This window comes from Sphaerodactylus townsendi, linkage group LG01, assembly GCF_021028975.2.
Source record: "Sphaerodactylus townsendi isolate TG3544 linkage group LG01, MPM_Stown_v2.3, whole genome shotgun sequence".
Lineage (NCBI taxonomy): Eukaryota > Metazoa > Chordata > Lepidosauria > Squamata > Sphaerodactylidae > Sphaerodactylus > Sphaerodactylus townsendi.
The window spans coordinates 29,182,314-29,202,327 of record NC_059425.1 but is presented as its reverse complement, the minus strand read 5'-3'; the positions used below and the strand labels follow the sequence as shown (position 1 = coordinate 29,202,327).

General features: G+C 42.2%; 1 protein-coding gene across 13 annotated transcripts in view; it reads left to right on the top strand.

Moving 5' to 3' along the window:
• Nucleotides 1-20,014, top strand: part of DTNB (dystrobrevin beta) — a 171,536-nt gene that overhangs the window by 19,524 nt on the left and 131,998 nt on the right. For all 13 annotated transcript variants that reach the window (XR_007246191.1, XR_007246196.1, XR_007246195.1 and 10 more), the window contains 4 exons: nt 5,882-6,095; nt 10,399-10,484; nt 16,845-16,999; nt 18,772-18,877. Coding sequence is in view for 1 of the 13 variants with exons in the window: in XM_048516275.1 (XP_048372232.1) it covers nt 5,882-6,095; nt 10,399-10,484; nt 16,845-16,999; nt 18,772-18,877 (561 nt within the window). In the remaining 12 variants the exon portion in view is untranslated. The remainder of the gene's footprint in view (nt 1-5,881; nt 6,096-10,398; nt 10,485-16,844; nt 17,000-18,771; nt 18,878-20,014) is intronic.

The window sequence follows — 20,014 nt, the reverse complement described above, 5'->3', positions numbered from 1 at the left end:
GAGACTAGCAAGGGCATTGGCAGCTAAATAGAATAAAACATCATTAAAACCTTGGGAAAACAAAAGCCACCTGTTACTGGTTTTGAATGCTGTGTTGAATATTACAGGATCAAATGATGCAGCTGTACATACAGTGTGATAGCTTATGCAAATTCCTTGAATGTCTCAATTTCTTACAGACTTCCACTGTCAAAACTGCCCAGTGCAGCACTCTAAAAGGAAGCTGAGTGCTGAAAATACCACCATCACAGGAGTCGTAGCTTTTAAAGAGGGAGACTTCGTCATGTTTGCCTGTGCTTCTGACCAAGCATCTGTAGACTAGTAGCCAGTGTGGTGTAATGGTTAATAGCAGGTGACTGTAATTTGGAGAACCAGATTTGATTCCCCATTCCTCCATATGAGTGGCGGGCTCTTATCTGGAGAATCGAGTTTGTTTCCCTGCTCCTACACATAAAGCCTGCTGGGTGACCTTGGGCTGGTCACAGTTCTCTCAGAACAACCTCAGCCTCATCTACTTCAGAAGGTATCTGTTGTGGGGAGAGGAAGGGAAGGAGTTTGCAAACTGCTTTGAGACTCCTTACTGTTACTAGATCAAACCTTGGGGGGTTGGGAGAGCCCTGTCTCTACCCATCCTGCCAATCCTTGGAGTGCCTATACTCTGTTCCACAGAAGGATGATAGAAGGGTTGTATATTCCTCCACTGCAGAACAAAGCATGCCAAATCCTCTTTGTTGTAGAATGCTCCACCTGCGTCCTAGTGCCTACCTAACCTTGCTCCCCCCCATCTGTCTGAAGATAAAAGTACATTTTGGCATAAATGCTCTTGTATCAAAGTACCATGTTCAGTAGAGCACAAAATAATGGTTTTGACAAAGCAGTGCGTAAAAATGAATGATAATTCTCTTATTCGCTCAGGGCTAGATTCTAATGCTGAAGCATACAATTTTCTCAGCCAGTGCACCTCAACTGACTGCACTATCATCTTTCTGTGGAACAGAATATGGCAGTACAGTGCCAAAGTGTCATTCTCTGTATTGGCTCAGTGATATCCACAAGGACAGAAAATCTGCCTGGACCTTCCCTCGCTCACATCAGCTTTGCAAAACAGCCTGCCTCTCCCTTCTTAAAGAGATTAAGGTAAAATAATGCCTTCAGCTGGTAAAAGCCTGTTCCCACCTCCAGCCCTGGTCTGCCTACCTCACTGAGACAAAAATCATGCTAGTGTGATTGCTTCAAGCTGTTCCTGCCAGAACAGTACTAATCTTAGTTTCGTCCTCTTACCAACAGCTCCCCAAGACGTCCTTATTTGCATTGCCATTGTCTTACAGCTATGATTAAGTCAGCTTCTCTCCCACCTTTGGACGCTCCTGGGCTTAGCCCGTTAGCTCCAAGCGCCCAAACTATTAGTTCAACTACCCAATACTTAAGTGTAATGGTCCTCTTTGTTGTCCCTAGAAAAACAAGGACCCTCCTTTTTTATAGGAAGATTAAGCTCTTTTAGCAAAGCTAGAGGGCCCAATCTTCACTATAAAATAGCTGTCCACCCCTCACTCGGGGTCTAGTATTTCTAGCTGGCCTTTGGTTCAGCTGCACTGTGTGCCATCTGCTTTCTACCCCACTTCCTTGGAGCCTAGTGCAGGTTGCTGGACTTTGCTTCTTGGACCCAAATCCTCATCAGGATCTGGTAAAGTATCACCTCTAAAAATCCCCCAAACCTTCTGCTGTCTCCAAACCTATCCATTCAGCTCTGTATACATCCTAGGACTGTGTGATTTCTCTATGTTCTTTTATCATCTATGTGCTGATATTTTTATTATTTTGTTTTTGTTTTTGTTTTTATTAATTTATTTTTGTTAATAAAACTTGTTAAACTTTTGCAAAGTTCTCCTGTGGATTTCTTGCAGAAGCAACTCTCAGTAAACTCTGGCAACCAAGATTCCAAGCTTGCTCAACCTCTCATTAAGCCAGGTTTGCCCTTCACTGATTCCCCCTCACTAAAAAGGGCAGACCTCAACATTTCAGATAACATTACGGTTGAGAAAAGCAGGGTATAAATCCAAACTCTTCTTCTTCAAATTACATTGCCCTTGAGCCAGGCAACCAGAGAAAAGCAAGGGGCTTACATTTTTTCCCTGCTGCTGATTTTTTGTTTTGAGAGCAGAAGAACTTTAATTCTTTTGGTGAGGCTGTGTAGCAAGTCCGAGTTCTCCCTCTCAAAAAAAGCCCATGGTTCGATTTCTGGCCTGTAATTAAAAGATCGCAGATGTTGGGAAAGATCCACTGTCAGTTGTAGGAAGCAGACAGTATTGAGCTACATAGACCAGTGGCCTGACTTGGTGTAAGGCAACGTTATATGCAAGTTTTCTCTGCCTCTCAAAGCTCATTGAGGCAGGCCTTCTGTGTAAAGTGATGTTAGTATCCAAAACTTGGCAGTGCAGTTATTGATTCCAAGACATTTACAGAGGAAAATAAACGTATTTAGCTGTATTTCAGCCGTGGAAGTGCACTGTAGGCAGGCTAGGAGGGAGTTGAAGTGAAAATTAATATAGTCCAGGACCTTTATCGGGGTGCCTGGTTATTTTTTTTTTTTTGTATTGTGGGACTCCAGATGGTGTGCCATTATCATTGCTGAGGTGGGTGGGAGTATCCCAGCTGCCACAGTTTGCTTTACTCCCATTTAACTCTTAAAGCAATCTATTGTCGACTGCTTAATGTGCAAGCAAAGGAGAAGGAGGAGAGAACTTGAAATGGGGTCAGGGTCAGTGTGGGCTCACAGCTCATCAAGTTTTACTGTGTGTTAGTGCATCAAGCCTATTTGCTGCTGCGTGGACCCTAGGTTGTAGTGTCTTTATCAGCCTGAGAAATCAGCAGTGGCTGAACATACACTAACTCAAATCGGACACAAAATCTTATTTGAAGAAACAGAAGGGCTTGACAGGTCCAACGGTTACTTCATCAGTTTACACAGGGAAGCCTTTGAAATACATAAGCATCAGCCCAGTTTTAATAAAAGGCAAAGAGTTTGAAAATAAACAAAATCTGACTACCTGTACTAAAAGACATCAAACCTAAACTTCAAAAGACTCCACCTCCTCCTCTTCCTGAACAGTTGACAGTTAACATCATGAACATTCCATGCTCACCACTGTGAGACAAGACTAATGGAGAGAACCTCTGAAGATGCTAGTCACAGGTGCTGGCAAAACATCAGGAATGAAGATATTCAGACCATGGGTACATAACCTGAAAGGCTCACAACGAATATTTAACTCCAGTCACGAATGCCTACAAGAATATATTTCAGCATAAACGTTCATGAGTCAGAACTCATTCTGTCTGATGCAGAGTATCCACCCAAGCAGTGAAATGTATATTTAGAGTTTGAGCAATAGAAGGAAAAAAGGAAATGGGAAGTGCTGTGTTCTGGCTACAGAGCCTGAGTAGGATCTAGGACAGGGGTCTGCAACCTGAGGCTCTCCAGATGTTCATGAACTTTTGGCCATGCTGACAGGGGCTGATGGGAATTGTAGTTCATGAACATCTGGAGAGCCACAGGTTGCAGACCCCTGATCTAGGAGATCCAGAACACCCATTTGTGATGGAAGCTCACTGGTTCAAGTTCTCCCAGGGCCCTTCCGCACATGCAGAATAATGCACATTCAGTCTACTTCCACAACTGTTTGAAAGTGCATCTTGCTATTCCACACAGTAAAATCCAGCTTCAAAGTGCACTAAATGGATTGAAAGTGCATTATTCTGCATGTGCGGAACTTGGTGTGTAATCAACAATAGAGGAGAGGAGAACAAAATAGGCTGCTTTGGGTTCCCACTGGGGAGAAAGACTGTGTATCAGGCTCCTTCCGCACATGCAGAATAATGCACTTTCAAACTGCTTTCAGTGTTCTTTGAAGCTGTGCGGAATAGCAAAATCCACTTGCAAACAGTTGTGAAAGTGGTTTGAAAACACATTATTTCTGCGTGGGTGGAAAGGGCCTCAGTGAAGTAAATAAAGACATGCATTTGGGGACAAAGGAGATGAGTGACTTATGAAGTGATAAGCAGACACAGAGAAAGCTTGGGGTATGTTAGATGCTCTGGAACAAACTGTTATATGGCACACAACAAGTTTGTGTCACTTATTTTAAAATAAAAAAGAAGCATGTAGAAAGTGGTAGGCTGGCAAAGAGAAGAAAGGATCAGTGACAAACCAAGCCAGTGGTTTTGGGTAAAGGGGCAAGTAAAGGTATGGGCCTATGAACATATATAAGATTAAAAGTTGCTTCCTTGCTACAGGTTAGGATTACAGGAGGGTTTCAGCTCCAGAAGGTCTAAAGAACATTATTCTCTTTCAGATGGCACCATAAGTGTATGCATGAAAAAAACAAGAGGAAAAAAGGCCTCCTCTGAGAAATACTTTCTATTGTATGTTCGGTATTCCTTCTCAGATGGGCTGACCTGTTTGTCTCTTCCCCCTTCTCCGTCACTTCCTGCCACTTGGAAATTGATTGCTTGTTTGCAGTTTCTTTATTTAAAAATAAGATGATCCAGTGGTCTTGGACCAAATCCACCTTGGAAATATTTCCCTCCGTTTCCATCCTCACATCGAAACCACTGCTGCCAGAAATTCAGCCGCAGCCAAAGGAAAACTAAGATCAGTATCAGCTAGCAGGGAAGACTTAGAAACAAGGGAAGCCTTGGAAGCTGTCAGTGACTTTATCCACAGTTCTCTGCCGGGGGGGGGGGGGGGGGCACACAGTCTAAGAAAAAGTGAGATAATGTTTCAGTATCTCCAGATCCACATGTGCATATCTAACCAAGTAGGATATTCCTTGGAATCCACCAACCAAAACAGCAATGGGGAGAGTATTTACCCTAGCCAAAAGAAAAGCTCTGTATTTGGAGACCATTCATTGATGAAAAAAAGATGGAAGGGTAAAGGGTGTGTGTGCTTGGTTATATAAACTGCATGCACTCTTTTCCTGTGTAGCTAGAGAGTTGTCCCCTGCACTTCCCTGTTACAAAAAAGGTTTGGTTGTTCTTGAGGGGCTTCTCTTTGTATTTTTGCACAAAGACTTTTATGTCTCACAGTTTGCTGTACTTCAGAAGTCCAGCAGCATCGAATAAAGGGAAACAGTTCATTCTGGTAGAAAAATGTGTGCATGGGGAGGAAAGAAGGCAGAATCTCATTACTGAATCCAGAAATGATACTACCTTTATATGTAAGACCAGTGCATGGTTTCTGCCTGACCTTGTTCTGTATGATCAGGAAGCTGTTATTCATTTATTCGTTTGATGGGTTGTTTGTGTTATTTTTTGCTTCCTGGTGAAAATATGCTTACTGCCCTTCAAGTGCATCATCAATGGGCACAAAAGCAACGCAGAGGAGTTTGCCTCCCGCATTGCTGGGGTCTAGAGAACTTGAAATGGGAAACAGGCCATGGGGGCACTGAGGAGAGGGGTAGAATTGTCCTCATTTGGTGCTCATCCAGGAATGGTTTGGATAATCAGTTGGCAGGTAGATACCACTACCTTCTGGAACCTTTTCCATCTTGCTGGCTGGGATATCCATCCAAAGCTGGACAGCCAGCCACAAACACTGGCTGTGGACACAAAACAGTACCAAGTTAAAGAGTTGCAATGAGAAATGCACAGAAAAGTTTGCGTGGCTTTTTAAACAGAGCAGATGCTGTTGTAGTGCCGTCATTATATTCTGTACCTAAAAATTCCTGCCAGTTAGTAGTTAGGCATGGGGAGCCTGTTTCTGCAGGAGGAATGTTCAGGCATTGTTGCTTGGTTTTATTTGCAGAGCCAGCACTTGAAACTGGAATGGTGACTAAAGGTGCATCATTTAGTAGTAAAAACCTTCCTTTCTATGTTCCAGTTCACCTTGTGGATATCTGGAACATGATTGAAGCCTTCCGAGACAATGGCCTTAATACACTGGATCACAACACAGAGATCAACGTGTCTCGACTGGAAACCATAATTTCATCCATCTACTACCAGCTGAATAAACGCCTTCCTTCTACTCACCAGATCAGCGTGGAGCAATCCATCAGCCTTCTCCTCAACTTCATGATAGCAGCATATGACAGGCTAGTAATTGCCTCGGTTGAGGGTTTTTTTCCTTTTGAAGTAATCTGTGTTGCTTCCAAGTGAAGGTTGTCTACGCCGGGAGCCTAAGTCTTTCATGCCTATGACTGAAGCAGATGGCATAAGAGGCACGCCCTTGTTCCCGCCTTAAAATCTTGCTCGAGCAAGATGCTTATCTCCTTGTTGTGTCTTGTTTCTTCAGGCTACGGATTACAGGTTCATGATCTGTGCTGGTCGCTTTGTATGTACAAAGTGGCTAAAAAAAGAGGCTGCCAGAATGTAGAGTGTTACTGATGTTACAGTTTTAGCACTTACCTATTGCAGGTGCTATGAAGGCCCCAGAATTGGCCAAATAGGATGTTGAAGCTTCCTTGAGCCACTTTTTGGGGGGCAGAGAAAGAGAAGCAGGTTATTATTGTTTTGAAGAAATTAATGGGCTTCTGCAGGGAATCAGGGCTGTTCAACATTATCCATTCAGATTACGTTGGAATCCAAAGGGCTACATTAAGCACATTAAATGATGGTTTTTTTTTCTCCATTTAGACATACTTCCATATTAGACTTCAGTGGAAATTTGCTACGGGGTATTGTGGGTGACTGTTTTGAGACATCTGTGTAGTATAATTGTGAAGAGAACAAACTGTGACACAGCCTGTGAATTCATTCCTGGGGTGGTAGCGGGGAGAATAATAGCATCAACCTTTCAGGGTTGTTTCTGAAGATCACTGCAAGTATTTAATGTTTACTTTGTTTATTTTGAACACTTGAGAAAAGTAAAATGCTCCTTTTCCTGCCTGGTATTTATTTATTTACATTTATATCCCCCATCCCCACCACAAATCTGGGCTCATAAGAACATAAGAAAGAGTCTCCTGGATCAGAGTCCATCTAGTCCAGTACTCTGCTACTTGCAGTGCCCCCCAGATGCCTTTGAAAGCTCACATGCAGGATGTAAAAGCAATGGCCTTCTGCTGCTGCTATTGCTGCTGCTCCCGAGCATGTGGTCTGCTAAGGCATTTACAATCTCAGATCAAGGAGGATCAAGATTGGTAGCCATAGATCAACTTCTCCTCCATAAATCTGTCCAAGCCCTTTTTAAAGCTATCCATGTTAGTGGCCATCATCACCTCCTGTGGCAGCATATTCCAAATACCAATCACAAGTTACGTGAAAAAAATGTTTCCTTTTATTATTATTATTATTATTATTATTATTATTATTATTATTATTATTATTATTATTATTATTATTATTATTATACACATGTACATATATTATTAACCGCATACTCTGGCCCTCGAAGGGCCTCATTTATTAGTCCTAATTCTTCCCCCCCCCCAGCATTTCTCAATGAATGCCCCTGGTTCTGAAGGTATTGCCAGAAGGAGAGAGAACAATTTCTCTGTCAACATTTTCTACCCCATGCATAATTTTATATAGACTTCAATCATATCCCCCCTCAGACATCTCCTCTCCAAACTAAAGAGCCCCAAATGCTGCAGCCTCTCCTCATAAGGAAGGTTCTCCAATCGCTCAATCATCCTCGTTGCCCTTCTCTGCACTTTTTCTATCTCTTCGATATCCTTTTTGAGATGTGGCGACCAGAACTGAACACAGTACTCCAACTGCGGTTGCACCGCTGCTTTATATAACTCCATGACAATCTTTGCAGTTTTATTATCAAGTCCTTTCCTAATTATCCCCAGCATAGAGTCTGCCTTTTTCACAGCTGCCATGCATTGAGTTGACATTCCCATGAGCAGCTAGCAACAATTAATAAAATACCTTTCGGTTTGCAATAAAAATACAGTAACTTCAATAAGGACCATTTTAAAACACTGTAAATAAATAAGAACTTGGACGGCTCCCCATGTCCTACTCTAATAATTGCAACTCATTGGCTCTCCAGAGTGGGGTGTGTTGGTATAAACCTACTCCTACAGCAACATTTAGCCAGGATGGCCATGTTTAAATGTTTGAAGGGATGTGATGTTGAAGATGAAGCAAGCTTGATTTCTTCTGCTCCAGAGGCTAGAACTCAAGATACAGGAAAGGAAATTTCACCTAAACATTAGGAAGAACTTTCCACTGTCAACAGTGGAATATGCCGCCTTGGAGGGTGCCAAGGGTTGGACTCGATGGCCCTTGTGGTTTCTTCCAACTTTATGATTCTATGATTTATGGGGAGGGAAAACATTCAGTTCACACAAGAAGCCTGAACTAACCATGTCCCCACTACTCACTTCTTTGACTTGGATGTGTCTTTCAGAGGTTTTGACTGCTCAGGATGTGATACTCCAAGGCTCTCTTCCTGGATTAGTCTGCATGTGTTCAACTTTAGTCTGTGTCTTCACTGGTCTCAGGTGACCTGATCCCAGTGACCGCTTAGAAACTCTTTCCCTTAAAAGTCCAGTGGGTACTGGAAACCTGGCCGAGCTGCTTCTCACAAATGGGCACAGTAATTTCCAGACCCCTTCTGCCCAGTGAAACCTCAGAGGTGGAGGGAAGGCAGAATATTGTATGTGCCATCTGGAGCTTGTGATTTGCTAGTAGGCTCATGTGAGCAATGCCTGGCACACTCTCTGTTCTTAATCAAGAAGGGCTTGTGGGGGCAGTACAGGCTGCTGCTCCTGCAGCTACAGTTCAGGGAGACTTCACAGAATTTGGGGATTTGCATTTTGGTAAAGTAATTTAAGTCCTTTTTCACACAAGGAGCTGTAATTGCCAAAGTGGTGTCGTGGAGGGCAAGAATGATTGACAAACCTGACCCAAGAGTTGCTGTTTAATTCTGGTCCCAGTAGCTGCCTTTCCCACTGACACTGTAGTTATAGGGAAGCTTGCAAATCTCTTTTCTTCATACATACTTCATTCTGTTTGCTTTAGATTTCTGACTGAGCAGGTTGTTGCAGCTTTCTGTTTTTCTTTCTCTCTGTGTGTGTGTACGGCTGTATACACACACACACACACACTCTATATATGTGTGTGTGTGTATGTATATGTATATGTGTGTGTGTGTATATATATATATATGAAAGCAAATAATTATATTTTTGGTTCGCAGAAATACTTCTAAAACATCTAATTTAACTTAAAAGCGATATGATACACATCTAATTTAATGTAATTTGAAAACACTGAAAAACTTTCAGTTCTGTCAAATTATGGCAAATTTATAAACTGTTACACAGTTTGTATTTACAATTGACTGGTGACCTCAGAATAGGGGATCCGGCAAGATCCAAATTGTCTTTCAATATTTTCAGCTCTTTGCTTAATAGTTGCTTCGCTGTATCCAGACCTAAAGCAAGAGGGGTCTGAGGAGAAAATCTGAGAGATTCAAATTTTTCTTTTATGGTCTTTAACCATTTTCATTGAAAATTGTCATTTAAAATCAAAGAGGGCCTTGGCGATTAATGTTCAACTGAAGCCGTAAATGCCATGAAAGGGAAACTCTGGCCTTCCCCTTCAGCAACCCAATCTCCAAGGTCACCAGCACATTAGAGAAACGTTGAAGTACAGCTCTCAGAATCAAGATTATGTATTGTCGAAGGATTTCACGGCTGGATTCAACTAGTTGTGCTGGGTTTTCTGGACTGTGTGGCCATGGTCTGGTGGAACTTGCTCCTAATGTTTCACCTGCATCTGTGGCTGGCATCTTCACAGGTGTATCACAGAGGGAAGTCCGGACACAGTGTAAATACTGCTGTCATGCATACTTTCAATGTTTAAACTGGGGACTTCAGATTCTCCCTTTTAATCCATTCCGAAGGGGGTAGATTTAAAAGGAGAATCTGGGGGAATTTGGGGGGTGCCTGCTGTGCAATTATTAAGATAGTAGCACCAAAATTTCAGAGTATCTTCAGGAGACCCTCCTGATGATACCACCCAGGTTTGGTGAAGTTTGGTTTGGGGGTCCAAAGTTATGGACCCTCAAGGGTGTAGCCCCATCTCCTATTAGCTCCCATTGAAAACAGTGGGGGATGGGGCACCCACTTTGGGAGTCCATAACTTTGGACCCCCTGAACCAAACCTCACCAGACCTGGGTGATATCATCAGGAGAGTCTCCTGAAAAATTGCTGAAATTTTGGTGCTGCTAGCCTAAAAACTGCGCAATTGCAGGCCAAAATAGGAAAAAACACTAAAAATACAAAGAAGCCACGAACAAACCTGCATTTCTTGTGCCTCTTTCTTGTGACATTTGACTCCCCATGTTTCTATTGCAGATACGCCACTGTTGCATGCTACTGTTGTATCATTAGTAATTAGAAACTCATGTGAAATGATTTATGGCCTTTGTTTTACAGCGAGGGCCACGGGAAGTTGACGGTCTTTTCCATAAAAGCGATGTTGGCAACCATGTGTGGCGGAAAAATTCTGGACAAGTTAAGATGTAAGTATCTTGAAAAGAAGAAGTATCTTGTTTAAAGAGAGCATTTCTGTTGGTAAAATCAGCACAAAGATTCTACCCACTACTCTTTCTTGCCATTATGCTGAGGAAGGTTTCCCTAAGCCTGACATCTGGTTTATTTAATGTTCTTTTCCTATTCCTTTCTCAAATGCCCTACGAGGAGAGACTTAGGGAGCTTTGGTGTTTAGTTTGGTGAAGAGAAGGTGAAAAGGTGACATGATAGCCATGTTTAGACATTTGAAGGGATGTCATGTTGGTGAGGGAGCAAGCTTGTTTTCTGCTGCTCCAGAGACTAGGACCAGGAGTAATGTGTTCAAGGTGAAGGAAAATAGATTGCACCTGAACATCAGGAAAAACCTCCTGACAGTCAGGACTGTTCGACAGTGGATGCACTACCTTGGAGTGTGGTAGAATGGAGGTTCTTAAACAGAGGTAAGATGGCCATCTGTCAGGAGTGCTTTAATTATGTGTTCCTGCATGGCAGGGGGTTGGACTAGATGACCCTTGGGATCTCTTCCAACTCTATGATTCTGTGCTCTGTCCAATGTACAGTTTCAGGCTGTTCCCTGGACACTCTGGTCAGGTGGCTAAGGAGGAACTCAAGCCAGATAAGACAAAACTATAGCAAAATATGATGCAAGTGTGGGATGGCATGTTGTTCCAGAGAGAAAGGATTCTGAAAAAATCTGGCATGCAACGTTATATGTATATGTGGGAAAGAAAATGAAGTTTAAAATGGTTTTCTTTTATTAAATGTTGGAATTTTGTACAATTCACTTTATGGGGCTTGGGCAAAAATATTATAGAGTATATTTCAGTGGGTGTGTTTCTTTTGTGTCTTTATTATCTATGTGTTGCATTTTGATTTAGTTTTGAATAGTAATGGTTTTTTAAAAGACCATCTCTGGTCAGAAAACCTGATAGATTGGAAAGGGAATTATGTTGCCAACTTTGGATGGAATAACTCATCCGCACCATAGGCAATTAGTTTGGATTTACTGTTGAATAGGGCTTTGTCGATGGATAGGTAAAGTTAAAATGGTTGTATTGGTAGAAGGCAATTTTAGCAATTACATCTAGTGTGTACATTAGCTCCATTTCTAGATTTGGCTGCTCTGACTAAGGCTGGATTACTGTAATAAGCTTTATGTGGAGCTGATCTTAAAGGCATATTCAGTCAGTTCAAAATACAGAGGCTCTCCTTTAGAACAAAATATCTCATTTTTGTAATGTTATACCTTAGATTAGAATATCTGCACTGACTACCATTATGTTTCAGGGCTCAATTAAAGATGTCAGTTTTGACATATAAAGCACTCTATGGCCCAAAATCTGCATATTCAAAGGACTGCCTTTCTCTGCATGAATCTGTATTCCAGTTTCATTCATTCCATTGTCCCTTCTTTTAGGGAGGGTCATTCTATGGTGATCTGTTACAAGGCTTTCCCAGAGGTTCTTTTGCTCTCCAGTGGGCTACCAGTAGAAACAATGATTGTTTCTTCCCCGCCTATGCATAGGAGAACCTGTCAGGCACTTTTACTCAAGAGCTTTTTGGATGGCTTTATACTTCTGTGGTGGATGGAATATAAAAGCTGTGAATACGTCTGTTCTGGTTTTGTTGCAATGCCACATGCCTCATTGTAAACTACCACAAGCCCACTCTGTTCACATAATAAAATTGCATGTCAAAATACCCTCCCCCCAGAAAAAGCACGTAGCATGAGTCCACAAATGCACTTTCCAACATATCCTTTTAATCCGGCAAAAAGCGGCCATGGCTCGACCTGCCATTGCGGTTGGGCGGGCCTTGGCACAAGCTTCGTCTTCGCTCGAGTAAGGGTGGCTGCTTGGCCCCAGGGCTGGTCTCTGATTGGCTCTGCGTTCCCGTGGAGCTAAAAAAGAGGCCATGTCATATGCAGGCGCCAGCCACGCGGGCGAGACCATTCTCGCCCAGACGCCAAAGGAAAGGTTTTATGATGAAAATGCAAAGTGATAGATCTGAATTGGGTGTTCCCCTCTGACCTCTCACTGGGCTCTGAGGTGCTCAGAACCAAAGAGACTGCATACTGCTTCCTGAACTGTTTCAAAGGCTAGAGTGACATCAGAGACAAAATTCCACATGTGCTCCCCTAAGTTAAAGTAGAATTGAAGTTAACAACAACAGTGAGTTTGGGCTCTGCAAGAATCCTTCCACTGCAGTTAACAGCCTCATTCACAGCTATACCTTCTTCAGAATTAAGAGGACACCAGATTTGAGAATTCATCTGCCATTTCCTGGCCCATCTTTGTTCTAAAATGCCCCACTTGAGTCCTTGTGCCTTGGGGACAGAACTAGATAGGCATGAGGACCCAAATGGAGCATTCTGGAACCAAGACAGTCCAGGAAATGGCAGATGAATTCTCAAATCTGGTGTCATCTTTATCCTGGAAAAGGTATAAGCTCATCTAAGTCCGCCCCAGCCCCAGGCCTGTCAAACCCAAACAGTTTTGCTGACTTCCATCAAGTGTGACTTCAGGGCGAGAGGGAGGATTCCACAACTGATGTCTGGCATCTTCCTACCTCTCTCTGCCAGGCCTGTCCTGCCTACAAACTGCAAGCTGACGGTGGTTCCCCTCCCTCAGGTTTTGCTCAGCAGAACTTTAATGATCTGTTATTGTCAGCCCACTTTCTCCTGAGCTTGTTTGTGTTCAGCACTGAAATCCAAGCAGTTCGGCATGCTCGTGCTCATCATAGCACATGTGCTGTCTCGGCACTGTAGAGTGTGGGAAGAGGCAGTTTGGCCCAAAGACAGCAGAGGAGAGAGGAGGCAGTCACGCTCCCTGCGACAGAGCACTTGTTGACTTGTTTGAGGAGGTGAGGTTCAGCTGAGAGTGGCAGAATGCCCGCCTCTGATTTTTATGCTGCTTGTGTGACAGTTTGGATCATAATGTGGTCTCTTGTTCTCATTTTCATGTCTTGTAAGCTGTCCTGAGTGCCATTTCACTAGAAATGGCAGGGCAGAAATGTCTTAAATAACCTCCTACTGCTTTTCTTCTGCTTTGCCCTGTCTGACCTGGCTGTGGGAAGACTTGGTCATAAACCTTTCTAGGCCCACTACTCCTAACTGCTTGCGCCAGGGAATTCTTCTCTTCTTCTTTCAGTTCCCTTTTGGGGAGCTGTATAGCTAGATTTACATCAACGCTCCACCATTTGTTTGATTTTCTGTTTCCCCAAGTGTCTCCTGGCAGAGTTTTCCCCTGTTATAATGCGCTGCTTTCATATGCTGTGGTGTGGCCATCCATTCTGTTTTACCTCTTGATCATCTTCCGTGGATCTTCCTTCCCATTTCAGCCGCTGAATGCACTTTTGCAAAGGACTGAATCTGCCTCTTTAATCTGGACCTGTTGCCCTCTCTAAACAGAGTTCCGCCCAGTGCTGCCGGCTTGATTAGTTATCACTGTTTAATGCTTACTCTTGGCAGCAGGGTTTTTGACACTCTTGTGCTGCCTTTTACTCCAGACTTCTGTCTTGAGGAGCCAGGCTAGCCTGAGACATTTTGACACCTGAGACAGAAGAACCAGGTGACAAAAGTGTCATAAATTAAATACGTGACAGTTACCTGCCCTCCTGGAGTACCTTTCTGGCACCATTCTGTTTCACACTTTCTGCCCTACATGTTGGATTCCTGCCACTGCTCAAGTTAGCATTTCACTTCCAAGATTAGCTTGACTTCTTTGGAGTCATTCCAGTGTTCTGGGACATCTGAGGCTGTTTTTCTAAGGCTTGATCAAGTTGTGTGGCCAGATGCCCGTGGCAGTTTCCAGCAGGGAGGCAAATTGGTGCTCTGGTTTTCCTGCTAGTGGAATCCTTCCTGCTTTGCTTTCAGTAAATAATTTCTGAGGTTGGCCTTCCTTGCCAAAAGTGATAGTGATGAAATATCTCTTGCAAAGGCTCATTACAGTTACTAAATAGGGAATAAGGTTTTGAACTCTCCAGAACCTTTTCATCAGGATGACCATTCCATTGGTTCAATGTAGGTGGATAAATTAACAGCATATAAATATTTGCAAGATACGGGAATATTGCCCTTGGATTAAATGTGTAAAGAACTGGCGGTTGTTCATTTTTTAAAATTGAAATAAAATTAAACCTCAGGAAAATGTGAACATAGAAATATTGTTATGCATATGAGATATGCAAAACAAACTTTCCTTTGAGTGGATTGTAAATTCTATATTGATTTGTTCTTAAATGTTAGTCATTTATAGTCATTCTTATTAGCAAATCTGGACATTAATTTTAGGCAGTTTACAAGGTTATCTGTAGCAGCCCTACTAGCTCAGGCTAGCTTGATTTTGTCAGAGCTTAGAAGCTGAGCAGGGTTGGTACTTGGTTAGGAGACCACAAAGGAATACTGGGGATGATATGGAGGGCAAGGCAACAGCAGATCACCTTTGCTCATCTCTTGCTTTGAAAACTCCATGAGGTGGAACTTCATGGGATCACCCTGAGTCATCTGCAACTCGATGACACATACTTTCATGTTTTAATAGGCAATCTCTTGTTTTGTTGATACAAGCCATGTTTTTTTCATGTTTGCCCTCTGCCTTGCGTTGCACTCCTATGTTCTGATTAGAAGCAGATATGAATTGTTGTTTTTAAATATATATTATCAAGAGTAAGATCAGCTTTCCTTCTTTCTCTCATGCTCTAAAATCTATTTTGTATTGAGCTCGTTCTAATGCAATTATGGTTGCATGTAATCTCTTATAATCACTTCTGAAGACTGTCTCAAGGTATAGACTGGACATCTTTATGATAATATAATAAACATCTTTCTTTGTTTCCTTTCCCTGCCTTCTTTTTAAAGTCAGCATCTAACCTGACAAGTTCTGGTGAATTCAACAGCTTTCTCTCTGCTTTATGTGGTTTAGTTTATCCCTATAAAAATACAGCACTAACTCTTTAAATTGTTCTGAATATCTGTCTGCAATTTTGTCAACTGTACTGGGGATCGTCCTAGCTTTCTCTCTTGCTTCTACTTGTTGTCTTTACCCACTAGTGGTTTATTCTGCTCTTAGGAGCTTGAATAGTGTGGAGAATGATTTCTTCCTTGTGCCTGCATTCTCCTGTAAGGGATATGATAGAAGAAGCTGGAGTGGAAATCTGTCATTGGTTTCCTCCACTGACCCACTGAGTCTTCTCCTTTTGAAGAACATAATGGACTTTGTTTTCTTCTATTTTTGGCACTGTGGTATCTTCTTGATTGGTCTAGAAGTTCCCTACTGTGCTTATTTATCGGTAGAGCTTAAGAGTAATTACTCCTGCGCTGAGTTAGCTTATAGTAAACCTTTTAAGATGTACAGTTAATTCTTTCACACCACCCCTCTAAAAGCACATTATGAAAGGCAGCAAAATATTTAGACTGCTTTTTAAAAATATCTCTTTCAATGTTTGGAGAGTGCAAATCCTCTTTCTTTGGGACTGATAGGAAGTTGTATATTACATATATTGCTATACAATTTAAAACCTAATTCTTCGTAACTAAGATTGTTTATTTGTTTGTTTGTTTATAGCCCGACCTATCCCCACAGGGCTCAGGGCGGGTTACAACACAAAAACTTAAAACAATCAATTAAGCTTTAAAATGCACCATTCCAGTATAAAACAATTAAAACCTGTTAAACAACAAAACTGAATGCCAGTTCAGTTAAAAAGCACAGTCAGCCAGTATTTGATGGGGAGTATTCAGACTCTTGTTTTCACAGGAGATTGGTCGGTTTCTATGCAAATGGTAAAAAAACTAACATCTTGGCATTCTTGTTTTTTTTTTTAGTACTCAGTGGCTATTTATGCATGTTCCACTTACTCCACAGCTGTTTGCTTCGCAATGTGGTTTTCCTTCAGTTTTTTCTTTACGCAGAGATTCTTTTCCTGCCAAGCATCCCTAGCCGAAGCAATCTACCATTTTGACTGCCCTGTTTTGCCTGTTGTCTTTGGTCTAGCATTGGTTTGCTACACCATGTCAATTTCCTGTCAATTTCACTAGGTCTAAGCTTCAGCAATAGATCTTCAGCACAAAAATAAAAGCAGACAGCCCTTCCAACCCTTCTGAAATGGTAGCGCTAAGAGAGAGAAGGACCTGGTGTGGTGTGGGTGGGGGAAGGCAGAGAGGAGCACAAAAACCTGAGTAAATCTAAATGCATGCTGATCTTCTTCGCTTTCCCTGCAAAGAGAGAGGAAAAGTTGCTACAGGACTTAGAGCTAATATAACAGAGATGAAAATAAGGAGTAACTGTGTGGTTGCCCTGCCCTGACAGTATTTAAGCTATAATCTAAACACAGCTTTTTATTTGCTCTAGATATTTTCTCTCAGATGTCTGATTCCAATGGCTTGATGATATTTTCAAAGTTTGACCAGTTTCTGCGAGAGGTTTTGAAACTTCCAACAGCTGTTTTTGAAGGACCTTCCTTTGGCTACACAGAAAACTCTGTGCGGACATGTTTTCCTCAGCAGGTAAGTTTAACCCTGCAACATGCTGTCCTAAATGCTTGTGCAAATTTAGTCTCAAAGTCTGATTAAAGAGTAAGAATGAGCTAAAATAGTTATGATGTCTTTACACCTGTGGAGACTTAACTATTTGGACTTCAGTGATGTCCTGCAACAATTCACAGTCCATTCCTAAACACATGTAGAAAAATGGCCATATCCCACCTTTACTGCCACCAGATGTTTTGTGAAAAACTGTGCAACAGCATCTCACTTCGCTGGTTTTGCTTGGGTAGTTAATTGGGATAGGGTATATCACTGACCCCTACCTATCTCCATTTCCTTTTCTGATGATAAATCTTTTCCTCTGAGTATACAGCCTCTGCTTCACATGGGCTTTATTGTGAAGCATGGATACTTTTATCAATTTTTTACTTACATGTACGTAACATAAATTGTCCACATCAGTTGTACAATGGAATGACCATTCTTATCTAACTTGTTTGACTTCTTATATCACTTTCTATAAACTTATCTAAATATAGTACACAAAGGTGAATAATAAAGTTCAAATGAGTGTCTCTTTGTTAAGGATATATTACGCCCCTACAAACGATTTGCAACCCATTCATATATTGTTCCTATTGTTTTGTGACTATTTGGTTGCACATTGATATGATTGTAACTTTATTGTGAAGCTTCAGTTTAGGGACAAAACACTATCTGTTAGGGTAATAGGCATAGGTTAACAGTCGTGATCCCCAACATGGCACCTTTAGGCAGCATTGTGCTCACTAATGTGTTTTGTGATGCCCATTTGCTTCTTCCCCAAAACACGTTTTCCTCAATGCAGAGAACCATTACCGACTTTCTTCCATCTCACTGGAAAAGGAGTTACTTCAGCCGGAGCCATAATCTTTTGGTCCATTCAGAAATAGCTATGCCTCCACCATGGGAAAAGTCTGGGCTTGGAAATTCCCATGTTTTATAATTGCCTTCCTTCCATACCAACTGTTTTGTTTTTTGGTCCCACTTGCCATGGTAGTCATTCTATGAGGTTACCTGTTGCCTTTTCTCAAAATTCAAAAGTGCCTGCAGGCTTAACAAGGTTGGAGACTCAGTTAAGAGCATCTTGTTAGTTTCTTAAAAGAAAAAAATTCTGATTATGAAGCACAATGCAAACTATCCAGACCTATATTACTATTTTTAAAGCAACTTTAGCAAGTGAATTGACTCAGAAGCTAGTGCACAAGTAGCTTCATATTCTCAGCCCTTTTGATTAACTGCATTCTATCTAGATCATCTAACATCTTTATACTGAAGGTGTTAAAGGATCTAGAGGAACATCTTAACCGTTCCTGTAACTGTTTCTGTCCAGTATCATCTTTCAACTGTAAAAATCTTACTCTAATTCCTTCGATTTCATTACCACATCCCCCCGCAGTACGTTGACTCTCTATTGCCATATCCTCAACTGTCTCTTCTGCTTCTCACAAGTTTCTATGAGGGTTCTCTCTCCCTACCTGTTGCACGACCACCCAGTTAATCCCTTCTTATTATACAAGTTATTTACATGTACGGGTAGTTAAAACATGTAGTACAAACAGTGATGGAGTCATTTTATCTTCGTTTGCTTCCTCAGCACCTCTAAAACCGTACTGTGTTGGGACAGACTTAAGAGGTAGCAATACCTGTTGCCAGCAACAGAGGATGGAATGGCTGTGAAGAAGCTTCTCTGCTCATTTTTGAAGCCACACGTGTTTGGCTTCTGTCTAACTATTGGGTCTCTCTCTTAACAGAAAAAGGTCATGCTAAACATGTTCTTAGACACATTAATGGCTGACCCACCGCCCCAGTGCCTTGTGTGGCTACCTCTCATGCACAGACTTGCCCACGTCGAAAATGGTAGGTTGATCAGTGTGGACATTTGAATTTCTCTCTCTGCCTCCCTACATGTTTCTCCTTACACATAAAAGCTGCTGTTTGAAGTCATCAGGGTGTTCTTGATAAGCTGGGGAAAGGAAGATTTGACTCTACATAGTACACACATTAGTAAATTTAGGCTCTGCCTTGCACCTCACTCATGCCACGGCCAGCACTGATGTACCAGTACTGCTACAAAAAGGCTCTTAAAAATCTGAATTATCTGTGTGAAATTGTCCTTTCATGTTAAAATGCTTAAGGTGTGTTAAAATGCTTAGAGCTGTGACCCCTGCTCAGGGCCAGAGCGAGGGGGAACTGCACCTGGGGCATGCATGCGCCCCGTGCCCCTGCCATGCCCCGGAACGCCCCAGCATCAGTGCTCGCCCAGTGCATTGTGCGCACCCGCCCCCTTGGCATTACGCCCCTGCCCCCACACACACACAGTGGACCCCAAAATGGCTGTGATTGCATGTAGACTTTGTTTCATATACTATCTCATTTCTGGGCTTTGAGAGAGTCACAGTTTCCATCTTTGTTTCAGCTCTGCACTGGTAGTTAAGAGCCTGAACTTTCAGCCAAAATCTCTGTGGCTGCAAGACTTAGCTCAGTTGTGAGCTGGGTTACCTTAACAAAGCAGTTGTCAGCCCTGTCCCCAGAGCTCCCCACAATTGAATTCATAACATTGGGATCATAATGGTTCTCCTCCCTTAATGGATTCTTGTAGGGATTGCTGAGATAATGCATGTGAAGTGCTTTAATTGCATAGGGAAGTCACTACTTATTATCCTCATCATTATTAATTGTGCTAATAGCAAAAACCCCATCATCATGAAGGGCTTTAATAGTGAAAGGATCTCCAAGGAGCCAATGCATTCACATATACCCCACTCTCACACTTTCATGAAGGCCAGGGCATCCAATATTGGTGGGTGGAGGGCAGATATAGAGATGGGGGGGCACTAAAAGGCAGGTGACCCCATTCTGCCCACCCCCTAATGTGGCCTGACTCTCTGTTCCAGTTCTTGGCAATGCCAGTTGTCATTTGGCTGTTCATTGTGGTTTTGGCGCCATTGCAAAGTCATCCTTAGATACAGCTCTTTGCTTTCCCCCTTTGAGTAC